At 38.4% G+C, this 12,276-nt stretch overlaps 1 protein-coding gene across 1 annotated transcript in view; it reads left to right on the forward strand.

Moving 5' to 3' along the window:
- The first annotated feature begins 1,921 nt into the window (after positions 1 to 1,921).
- SPDYE4 (speedy/RINGO cell cycle regulator family member E4) overlaps positions 1,922 to 12,276 on the forward strand; it is a 50,550-nt gene continuing 40,195 nt past the window's right edge. The window contains exons 1-7 of the mRNA XM_074284808.1: positions 1,922 to 2,030; positions 3,829 to 4,017; positions 4,328 to 4,386; positions 4,979 to 5,064; positions 6,315 to 6,483; positions 6,992 to 8,601; positions 9,218 to 9,497. Coding sequence (XP_074140909.1) covers positions 1,922 to 2,030; positions 3,829 to 4,017; positions 4,328 to 4,386; positions 4,979 to 5,064; positions 6,315 to 6,483; positions 6,992 to 7,051 — 672 coding nt within the window. The 3' untranslated portion in view covers positions 7,052 to 8,601; positions 9,218 to 9,497. The remainder of the gene's footprint in view (positions 2,031 to 3,828; positions 4,018 to 4,327; positions 4,387 to 4,978; positions 5,065 to 6,314; positions 6,484 to 6,991; positions 8,602 to 9,217; positions 9,498 to 12,276) is intronic.

Consider the following 12,276-nt stretch of genomic DNA (forward strand, 5'->3'; position numbering starts at 1 on the left):
ATTCTGGAGAGTAATTTGGAACTATGCCCTAAGGGCTATCAAATTGTGTATACCCTTTGATCCAGCAGTGTTTCTACTGGACCTGTCCCAAAAAGATTTTGAAAAAGGCAAAAAGATCCACATGTACAATAATGTTTGTAGCAATCCTTTTGGTAGTGATATAGAACTGGAAATTGAGTGGATACTCATCAGTTGGGGAATGACTGAATAAGTTATGGCATATGAATGTAATGGAATATTATTGTTTTATAAGAAATATTAGCAGAATGATTTCAGAAAGGCCTGGAGAGATTTAATATGAACTGATGCTAAGTGAAGTGAGTAGAACCAAGAGAACTCTGTACACAGAAATAATATTATGTGATGGTCACTTGTGATGAACTTGGCTTTTTTCATCAAGGAGGAGATTCAGGACAATTACAATAAATCTATCATGGAAAGAACCATCTGCATCCAGAGAAAGAACTATGAGGAATGAATATAGATGACAACATAGCATTTTCACCTTTTATTGTTATTGGCTTGCTTGTTTTTTTTTTTCTTATCTTTTCCCCTTTTGATCTGATTTTTCTTGTGCAGAATGATAAATGTGGAAACATGTTTAGAAGAATTGCACATCTTTAAACTATATCAGATTGCTTGTTATCTTGGGAAGGGATGAGGGAGGGAGAGAGGAAGACAAATTTAGAACACAAGGTTTTGCAAGTCAATGTTAGAAATTATCTTTGCGTGTATTTGGAAAAATAAAATAGTATTAAAAACAAGTGTCTATACTTAGGTCTTCCTGAGTCCAGGCCCATTATTTATATTACTACTTATCTTACAGAGGTGGTTGTTGTTTGTCCTTTGTTCTCAAATAGGACTATGACATCAGAGAGGTGATACTGTGACATGTAAGTGAATTGGATTTAAGTGAAGGAGGACTGTGTAAGGTCACCTGCTTTACTCTGTCCTGCAGAGCCATCTGGGGTTAATGGCAAGATATAGTACAACTGAAATTGGATAGTATACCAAAGTCTAGCGAGAAACTTGCCCAAGTGTTAAGATTAGGATTTGAACCCAGGTCTTCTGACTCCAAATTCCAGTATCCTTTCCACTATACCACAGTTTGAGCAAAGCCTAGAGCTATCATCATCATCATCATCATCATCATCATCATCATCATCATCATCATCATTATTATAGATAGCCCAAACCTGTGATTATAGGATCACAAATCTAGATTTGGGATATCAAAAGTCACCTAGTCTAAACTTCTCATTTGTACAAATGAGGATGCTGAGACCCAGAGACATTAATGATGTCCTAGGTTACATAGATAGAAAGTATCAGAGGTTGAATCTGATTCTTTGATTCTTTTTACTACAGAACTCAAGATCTTTCTTAGCACCTTATTCATTATCATTGTTTTCTCTTTAGTCTTCCACTGAGAAAGATTTGTTGGCCATGCATGAGGAGAATCAGGAGAAAATATTATATAAACCACTTATGGATATGAAGGGCTTAAAGATTGGGGAGAAGCTAAATACATGAGACTAATTCAAGGAACAAATGAGAAGTTCATGGTTCTGTTTCCCTGTCCCCCTAGAGAGAATTCCTCAGTCTGGTAGTGCTATGCATTTTCCTTCAAACTGGCTTGGTTGCCAGGGTAGAATGGCTGATGTCACCTGAGTTCTGTAGCAGCTACTTGGAACCCTGGGGCTCAGTGAGGACTAAGCCTCAGAGCTGTGCAGTCGCATCTCCTTTGAGCTTGGTTATCTCTTTTTCTCAGAGCAGCAGACACTGATCCACAGACAAATATATTCCTATTTGGAAGTAGCTAGGGGCAGAGATTGCTGTGAGGCTAATATTCTGTGGGTGAGAGGGAGGGAAGTAAAGCTAAGAGGTAGGTGGGTGGGGGAAGGACTTATCTGGGGAGACCATGGCCAGATGTTTCCCTTTCTCTTCATTTGTGAGTCGGAGTACTCCTACTGTCTCTCCAAAGCCCTCTTCAGCACTGGTGATCAAAGAGGAAGCCCCAGGACCTTCAGGTAAGGAGGAAAGTGGAAAGGGCAAAGAGGAGATGACTTGATTGGGTAGGAAAGGCAAATTGATAATACAAGTCATTGGCAGAGAGAGGTTAGAAAGGGTTAAGAGGAAAAAAAGTCAAAGAGGGAAAAGAGCAACCAACAGGGAGTCAAGACCCTTTGGTTCTAAATATGGATCTGTATTAGAGATTTAGGATAAGGCAGAAGTCCGACACAGCCCAATGACATTTGGCAAGTCACTTATCTAATCTGATTATCTTTCTTTCCTTAACAAATAATCATTATTAAGATAATGCCTAACTATCCTTCAGCTTTTAATCCTATAGAAGCACAGGGACTAGAGGCTGGGGTGAGGTATGATAGGAAGTAGAACCTGGAGAAGTTTCCTCAGAAACCCATAGACGAAGAAGGAACTAATAAGGAGGAAGAGGAAAGGGAGAGAGAGGGGGAGAAGGGAGAAAGGGGAAGGAGAGGGAGAGGGAGAGGGAGAGGGAGAGGGAGAGGAAAAAAAAAAGGACAAGAAAGAAAGGCCTTAGGGCAAAACTGGAGGTAGAAAAAGGTAGAGGTAAGACTGTGAGGCAGTGGCCATAGGATGGGAAGTGGGGGGAAATGGAAGGATAAGAAGTTGTGAAGGAATAGGAAAAGTTGAGAGAGGAAGAAAGAAGTTACAGAGCAGGGGATAAGAGGGGCTAGAAATGATAGGAAAACTAGAAAGAACCATAGTTCAGGAAATGGGACAAGATGGAGGAAAAAGTAGGAGAGAGGATCATTGAACCACAGAACAGAATGTGGAATGGACTGAGGGGAATGGTGGAGGGAAGTTAGATGGAATCACAAGATAGCAAATGTAGGGACTGAAGGGAGTGGTGGAGGAAAGGGAAATGGAGCCCCAAGGAAAGGGGTGAATTAACAGTAGAAGGTACCATAAAACAGGAGATGGGAGGAATGAAAGAGAGGCTAGAAGTTGATTAAGAAGATATTTATAGGGGGTTAAAGGAAAGGATTAGTGAGAATAATAGGAACCATGATATTGGGGAGGGTGAAAGGAAGGATTGGATGGAATGAAAGGGTTGGAACAGGACAAAAACTAGCTGGAGTTATTCTAGAACCCATCTTCTTAATCTATGGGTTGAGACCCCATATGGGGTCTCATAACTAAATGTAAGGGTCATGAAATTGTGATTTATTGTCAGTAAATGTTTGATTTCTATACCTATTTTATATACCTATATCTCTGGGATCACATAAAAATTTCTCAGGTGAAAAGGGGTTATGAGTAGAAAAAGTTTAAGAAGTCATGGTATAGAAGACAAGAACTAAGACGGTGGAGAGTCTGATGATCATGCCATATAAAAAAACAGTTGAAGAAACTGGGAATATTTAGCCTGGAGAAGAGAAGGCTTATATCTGACTCTAAGAATGTAAAGGATTATTATGGGGAAGAGTGAATTCATTTTTTCTATCTGGTCCAAAAAGGCCAATCTAGGAGCAATGAGGAAATGTTACAGAGATGTAGATTCCAGTTCAACGTAAAGGAAAACCTCCCTAATATTAGAATCAAAAATGGAATATATGGTGGCCTCAAGAAGTAGTGAGTTCCCCATCATGAGAAGTCTTCAAGCAGAGGCATAATTGTTGATTTCTCTGCAGATATGGGTTGGATTTCAAATATTCTTCTATTTCTTAGACTTGATAATTGTGTAAAGTAAAGGATGGGAGAAGGCACTTAAAGAGGTCAAGAGGAACAAAGAAGGTTAACCAAAGGGAAAGAGTTTGCTAACGGCTTCTGGTCTTCTTTTAGCCATCTGGATACCTCCTGGTTCACCTCTGAGGATTCAAGGCCAAAAGAGGAAACATTCTGACTGGATACCTACAGGAACCCAAGACAGGTGGGCTGTAAAGGGCATGTTTGGTCTCAAAATGCAGTTGAAGAGACGCAGGGTGTCCACAGTGCGGCCTGAGGATTACAAGGCCTTCAACAGGCTGCTAGGTAGGAATGGAGCTAGGTCTTCCATCATCCCTAACTCTTCAACCTCCCTTCACCCCCATAATTCTCTTAACAATGAAAACTGTCCAGTAATGGAATGGGAAACCTCAAGCAAGCTGATGTTGATAATCTCACAGGGCTTCCAGAGGGGCTTTCTTCTTTCCACTAATACTCATTTTGTTTCAGTTTTACAATCCTTGCATGATTTCTTCCAAAAGGGGAACAGCATAAGGGGAATAGCTTCTTCTCTTAGTTCTAGTGGACCTTTCTTCATCATTAGCCTAATAGAATGTCTCTCTATCTCCCTTCATAGGGGATCCTGTTGTCCAGAACTTCCTGGCCTGGGACAGAAAACTTCGGGTGTCAGACAAGGTAAGATTCTCACTATAGCTTGCCCGGGAATATCCATGTATAAGCTCCCTTTTAGATAACACTGATATTCCCATCTCCAAATTATTCTCTACCCTGCCAACAACCCCCTACCTCCCGATGCAAATGGAATGGAGGTCCTGATTTCTTGGCCACCATGTAAGAAGGCTTGCTGGGCCTAGTTCTGTATTCTTTCATACCCCTGAGAATAAAAGCCTGAATACCTTAAATTTCCATGGCCTAATGTGAACCCCTAGCGTTAGCCTCCCTCCTTCTCCATGTTTGTACCTTGAGTCCTTTATCTTATGCTTCCTCTGTTCCAGACCTTGTTTTCTCTAATATCATAGATATATCTACAATTCAGTTATAAAATGTATTCTTGTCCCACAGTCCCCTCATTTCTCTCCCTGTTTTGGTAACCCATCCTTTCCAACATAGTGTCTTGGCCTGACTCTAGACAGTTTCCAAAACTCCCCTATCCAGACTCTCCCAAACTCTTATCTCCTCCAGAGTATATTATCTCTCTAGCTGTCCATTCCCTCCCCTTCCTGACTGTGACCCTGACCCTCCCTCTCTCTTTCTATTTATTCATCAGTATCTCTTAGCAATGATCATAGCCTACTTTGCTCGGGCTGGCCGACCTTCCTGGCAGTACCAACGCCTCCATTTCTTCCTGGCTTTGTGAGTGGTTTCTCATTCCTCTTATCCAATGAGCTCCCTCTCTTACCAGAACAACTATCCTCTATCTCTTAATGTGAATGGAATTTGGGGCAAAGCATTTGATTCCTCTGAGCCCTAATTAATTTTATCTGCCAATAAATAGTCATTTATTAAGTATTATGTGCTGGGCACTGTCTTAAGTGCTAGCGATAAAATGAAAGACAAAACTTAAATATGTAGACCTAAATTCTGTCCCAGAATTGCAATGGATTTGCTCTGTAAGCTTAGAAATCCTTTCCCTTTTCTGAGCCTCAATGTTCTCCTTTGTCAGATGTGGGAAAGGGTGCACTGAATTAGATAATTTCTAAGGGTCTCCCTGTCTCTGGCATTCAGTGACTTTTCTGTGTCAGAACTCAGAATGGCCTTCCTAGGGAAAAAACTCTTCTATCATTATCTTTGCCAAGTCCATAACATCAGTCAATTATGTTGGAAAGAAGTGGTTGCCCCATCTATATATCTCTCCTCAAAAGAAAAAAAATACTAATGTTAGACTCCTGAAGGAGTACAACTAGGTCGGTGAAGGGACCTAGAAGAGAGTCTCAGACTATCCTAGCGAAAGGAAGATTTGAAGACATGATTACTGCCTTCAAGGTGACTTGTAAAAATAATTTACAGAAGTAAAATACTAAAATTCTATTTAAAAAGCAATAATATAGAAAAAAAAAAGATTAAGTGCTTGTTTTTTTTGTTTTGTTTTCTTTTGTTTGGTGCCAGAGGATAGAATTAGGAGAAATAGGAGAGGGGGAAATTATCAAAACAGAAGATGAAATTACCAAATTTCATTTTCATTTATAGAATATTATGTCATCAATGATTTTTCTTGGTGGTGGGGAGTTTTCTGTCACTGGTTATATTTAAATGAAGCTGGCTGATAGCTTACTAGAAATAATTATAAAAGGGACTCAATTTTAGATTGGACTAGAGTGGCCTATTTTATTGTTCTTGTATAAAGTACTTGTTATCCTTTCCATTTTGGAACACTAAGGTAAAGCCCAGGTGTCCTGACCTAATTATGTCTCAAATATGGATCTGGGTGAATGTACAGAGCACATGGTAGAATTGGTGCATTAATGGAGTTCTCTGTGACTTTATAGAAAGCATGGATAGGGTATGGGGAGGGAAGATAGGTTATATTCTGATGACCATCTAAGAAGACCTTACTAATTGGAAAAGTGGTATTAAGGTTATATCCCCCTTTTGGCTTTTCACAGATACCTGGCCAATGACATGGAGGAAGATCGCCAAGGGCCGAAGCATGGAATGTTTGTTTTTCTGTATGGCCAGGACCGCACCCAACGTGCCAAGTTCCAGTGGCTTCGGGCCCAGCTCTTCCGGGCCATTGGTTGGAAGGCATGGGTTACAAGGGAAGAGTGTGAGGAGGTACAATCTACTGAGGAGGAGAGGTGGAGTATTAATTATGGGGAATCTGTGGCTGGACTTTAGGGCTATGAGAGTTTGCAGGCTTGTCTGCATAGTTACTGAAGGAGGTATATGTGTGATTGATATTTATATACCCTCATTCTAGGACTCATGGAAAACTCATGTGGATGGTCAAACATGGAGTCCATTTATTTCAAGTTCTTTCAGCCTTAAATATCTTAGTACAATTACATCACTACAGCACACTATGCATGTATAAGCACCTTGTTATTATTATATAGATGCCTCTTTGCTGCAAGTTTCTCTGCTTCAAGTAAAACACAGGTTGTTACAGACTCCTGACTTCTGAGGAAGGCTGAGATGCCCCCAAGGGAAGATGAGAGCAGAGCCAGACATTGTCAGCAAGTTCCCTCTGGGCTGAAGGGTCTTATACCTCACTCAGAGTTCCCCCACTGTCTGTGGCTCTCTTCAGCTTCATCTTATTTTGTTTCATTTTATTTCTTTACAGATTCAGGCATATCAGCCTGGACATTGGGTATGGAAGCGTGATCGCACTCTCCTTCAATAGAGCTCCCATGTAAGGAGACTTAAGAGCAGTGGCTGGAGACAGGAAAGCAGAGGAAGGTCCTCATCAGAGTGGAACAGAGATGAGATGAGAAGATGGTCCATTCAGGAATGGTTTGAAGGAGCTGTCACTACCTCTGCTTACTGCTTCAGACCTCAGAGGTCCTAATCTAGCCAACCTTATAGCAAAACCATCAGATCCAGTTAGGCCCAGACATATCTGACTAGTCATATAGAGACAGATGCATTTGGAGAAGTCAGATACAACCGGAACAGACTATAAAAATTTTTGTGTCTAGGGCAAGGCAAGATGATATGCACATTGAGGGGTGTGTGTGTGTGTGTGTGTGTGTGTGTGTGTGTGTGTGTGTACGTGTGTGTGTGTGTGTGTGTGTGTGCTGCAGCTGAAAATGGGGACAATGTACTTGTCATTCTCTCAATCTTGGCACAGTGAGGGAAAGCCCAGGTGTCCTGACCTAGTTATACTTCAAACTGAGAATCTCAAATTATATACAATCAAAAACTGAGTAATTGGCCCAGCATATGCAGAGACATAGGTAATATAGTAAAAATACACAGACAGATCAGATTATGCAGACATATATGCAGACAAACATATAGTCAACAAGCCTAGCTATTCAGATTGTCAGATGTCAGTCAGATTTAGTAAGGCAGACCTAACTACAAACTAACAAGAAGCCATTATCACATCCAGGTAGCTAGGCATTCAGAAATATTAGTATAGACCCTGAAAAACACAAGTATATTTAGTAATAGCCAGAAAGATATGCTCAGTCACAGATAAATAGAGCACACATGAATTAAAGGAGAGATGAGTTGTGGGTTATGTATAAGATTTAATAAGATTTGCTTTTTTATTAGTGGAGGACAGACCCCACCTAATGCAGGTTATAGCTTCTCTGTGCTTTGGTAGGCGGTTCCATTACTCAGTGGACAGGCTTTCATTGTGAATCTTTCTATATTTTCCTAGGCTGATCCTGGAACACATAAAATCTGGGCCTTTTCAGGTTGAGAGTTTTGCCAGATATCCTAGACTTTGCCAGTATTTGCATTTCTTTGGCAGTCTTTTCACTAACTTCTTCTTGCCTCCAACTCATACTGAGGCATTGGAGAAAGACTGTGCTTGGGCCGAAATCCCTTTGTGATCCTAAGTGTATATGTCAGAGCTTATATGATTTTTGGAGGAGATTTGATATAGGCAGTTAGGGATACCAAAGCTGATAGGCCTTGGGAAAATAAAGGTCAAACTATTTTAAAGAAGAAGAGGAGCAAGGGAAGGACATGAAGAATGAGAAGGGGAGAGAAAAAGAAGAGAGAATAAAGGGGAAAAGAGTCAAGAGGAAGTAGATGCAGAAAGAATGAGAAAAAAAAGGCAGAGAAAGGAAAAAAGAAGAAAAAAGAATAAGATGACAAGGGATCAAAGTTTTACTCTTCTATTATGTTCCTAACATCTAAAAGAAAAAAAATAGAAAAAGATAGAGCCTGTCATCTCCTAAACCTGTCAGTATGATCCCATATCCCTTCAAAACCCTGGTGAGTTGCTTTATTATTATTATTATTTTTTTGTTGTTGTTGGTGATGGGTGGTGGGAAATTTGCATATATATATATGCTTAAGGTATTGAAAAACTTTGATTTGTAGGTCACTCCCAAGTGCTAAAGGTTAGGAAACATTAGATTAAAGAGTTCCCACATAATTAGTTTAGGGATAGAATTAGGAATAAAGGTTAGGGGAAAGGATGATGGTATAGAGTTAGAGATTGCGATTTTCCCTTAAAGTCAAATTTCAGAATCTATACTATAGTTGAAAGTTGTCTTAGGGTCTTATTCAGAATTAGACTGTGATGATAAATTTCAAGGGTTAATTCATATTTGGGGTTTGGAGTAGGAATTTAGGATTGGAATGCATTAAGTTTTAGGCTAAGAATGATGGTTTAAGAGATATAGTTAAGATTTAAGTTATATCTAAAATTATTGTTTGGATATAGGTTAGAGATGGGGGAAAATAATTTTTATAGATGAATATAGATTAGAATTAGAATTCAATCTCTATTTATATGCTAGTGCAATCATGATATTTGTGTTAAAGGATATGGTTTAAAAATATGGCAGTGTTTTTCAATCTTTGTGTTTTTTTTTTTCATTCCTAGTGTCTTTTCACCATTATTCTCACTATTAGAAACATAAAGAACTTCATTCTCAGATACCTGCCTAGCCAAACTAACTTGGTCCCAATTTTCATAAGTAGTCAAATTTAATGTATTATTGTTCACTTGACAAATATGAACCTTCATCTTGGGAGTCCTTTCAGCCACAAAACCCAGCGAAGTCCCCTCCAGGAATGCCCAACTCCTTAAACTTCTGCTGACTCAGATGCTGACTCAGAAGGAAATAGAAGGATGTGGTCGACCACCTTTTTATACACTTCAGGTAGTTATCTTTGAGGTACCAGAGTCATTTTATCTACATTGAAGATACTCTGCTATAGTTTCATGAAGAATTTGGTAAAGAGATTGAGCATTAGATTTATGCATGTATATACACACATACATACATATTAAAAAGCATATACATGCATACATATACACATATATGTTTATACATATGCACATATACACACGCTTATGTACACACATATGTGTATGTGTGTGTGTAGCCCTGCTACTTCCAATAAGAGAAATGGATATCCTTGTAGATAATGATATAGCTGCGAAGTATTGGCAGTTGTTTACAATTGATGACTATCTTGGAATATTGTAACAGAGCACAACGTTTCAGTCAGTTAACAGTTGCAGTTGTTCTAAACCATTGACACTTAGACCAGCCTCTAAAGTCTGAACTTTTCTGTGACCTCCCATGAGTTTGAGATTTCCTGAGGATAGATATGAATAGGAGTTTGAGCAAATTTTTAGTGGAAGAAGAATAGATATTTTGGAAGCATAAAATGCCAGAAAAATTCTTATTGATTAAAATAAAAAGAAAAGGAGGAAGGAGAGAGATGAAGTAAATGAAGTTGAGAAAGTAAGAATAAGGGAGGGAAAGGAATACAGAAGAAAAAAAAATGAGGGTTTGAAGAAAACAAGATAAAGAAATAAAAAGGAGAAAAGAGAAAGGAGGGAAGAAGATGGGAGATGATATAACAAATGCATGAAGAGATGAGAAAGAGCAAAAGATAAAATATTTAGAGAAGGAATGGATCATCTAGCTTAATCCTTTCATTTTATAGATAAAATATGTGAGGTCCAGAGAAGACAAATGGCTTATCCAAAGTCACACAAGTAGTAAGAAGCAATTTTTCAGATTCATTCTTTGACTTTGAATTTGGCTCCCTTTTTGGAGGAGAATGGAGGAAAAGAGCAAAAGTGGAGGAATACATTTTGGAAAGATGGACAAAAAAAGATAGGGAAAGAAGTAAGAATTCCAGTAAGGAAAGATTTGTTGTCTATATTCATCTCAGCCTTGTCTCTTTTCCAGCTTCCTTTCCTTACCAACCTTTCTCAAAACTGAAGAAAATTGATGCGACCTCATTGTTCCTTGTGAGAAGGGTCCACAACAAATCTTTCCTCTGCTCCAGAAATAGCCAGTCTTTCCTCTTCTTTCCTTTCCCATACTACTACTTTTCCTTTTTCTCTTCATCTCTATCCTTTTCCCTCCCTCTTGCTTCATCTTTTTCTATTTTTTCTTTTAATCTTTCCTTCCATGTCTTTACCATTGCTTTATTTTATGATTACCTAACACCCTTTACATCTCTCTTTTCTTCCCTCTAGTCTTTCATCCTTCTTCTTAACCTTGCCATAACTTTCCCCCTTCTATTATCATGCTCTTATTCTTTACTTCCTTTTCTTATATCTTTTCCCTGTTTTCTTTGTTTCTTTTCTCTTAAACTCCCCTTTTCTTTTTCCTTTCTTTTTTGTCCCAGTAGGTCCTTCTTCTCTTGCTAATATTTTAATTTATAGTCAATAGTTTTCAAAGATCCACTATAACCTTCATTTTGTCAGTATTTACATGAAATTTTACCATTTTATGTGGCCTACATCTTCCCAACAAATGAAACATGTATAAATATTAACATCATGTAAAATTTAGGGCTCTTGAGATGGGTTGCATAATGAAAAAAAGTTGGGAACATTTTTATGAATTAAAGTGTAGAATTGAAAGTGCTTTCAGTATTAAGATTTTAAAGTTCAAGGACAGGATTGTCTTTATAATACAAGGGACTAAGATTAGTTTTACTGTGGAAGGGAATTCCTGTGATGGGTTAGGATACAGGGAGATTAACAGAGTAAAAAACAAACAAATATGAATTTTAAACAGGTGGTATTCAGGTCTTGTTCCAGGTTAGGATTAGGGTTGTTATTATAAAATATGTCCTTTTAGAATTAAGGGTCAAATTTCATATCATGAGTAAATTTAGAGAGCAGAGTTTAGAACTCATGGTTATCAGTTTAAAATAAGTAGTCATTGTCATTAATGATTAGAGTTTGGAGGATTGGGAAGGCCCTTTATTAATTTCCCACTTATATCCTAATTTTTTTTCCTGTATATCCAACACTTTACTCTCCTTTTCTCAAGGCAAGCAATGGATTGTCAAAAGGAAGTTAAAAATAAAGGTTGGGGCTGGAAAGAAGAAAGGGACTATATAAGGAGATACCCAAAGGAGAGTCTCATTTTCTTATCTTGGCATTAAACCAAAAAGTAGGAATTGTTAGCTTGGAAAGATGGCAATGGAAACTATGAAGGGAGGAGTCTCTGGAAATGGTCTAGGACTTACTCTTAATACAAACTGTATTTTCCAAGGTATTTCCTGATTTCCTAGTGTATCTTAAAAACCTTGAAATGAGGAACAGCACAGAATCAGGCTAAGAAGATGGAGGGTATGTCAGTATGACAAAGAATGAGACAGCCCATCTCAGATTGTGGAAATAGGCATGAATGTGAAGAGTTGTCATTTAGAGACAAGGAAAAAAAAGGTGAGTAGAAGAAGAGGAAATAACTCTTTCTACTTAAAAGAGTTAAACAAATGGAGTCCCAGGAAAAAAAGGGGCTGAGTTTCATGTGTTTGGTGACCTACATGAGACAATTACTAAAAGGTATAGATTTTTGAATATGAAAAACTGATTGGAATATTAAGGGAAAAAGAAAGGAAGATAAATCAGGACAGAATAGAATAGAGGGAAAAGATAAAAAAGAAAAAGATGAAATCAGAGAT

The sequence above is a fragment of the Sminthopsis crassicaudata genome, chromosome 2 (assembly GCF_048593235.1).
Source record: "Sminthopsis crassicaudata isolate SCR6 chromosome 2, ASM4859323v1, whole genome shotgun sequence".
Taxonomy (NCBI): Eukaryota; Metazoa; Chordata; class Mammalia; order Dasyuromorphia; family Dasyuridae; genus Sminthopsis; species Sminthopsis crassicaudata.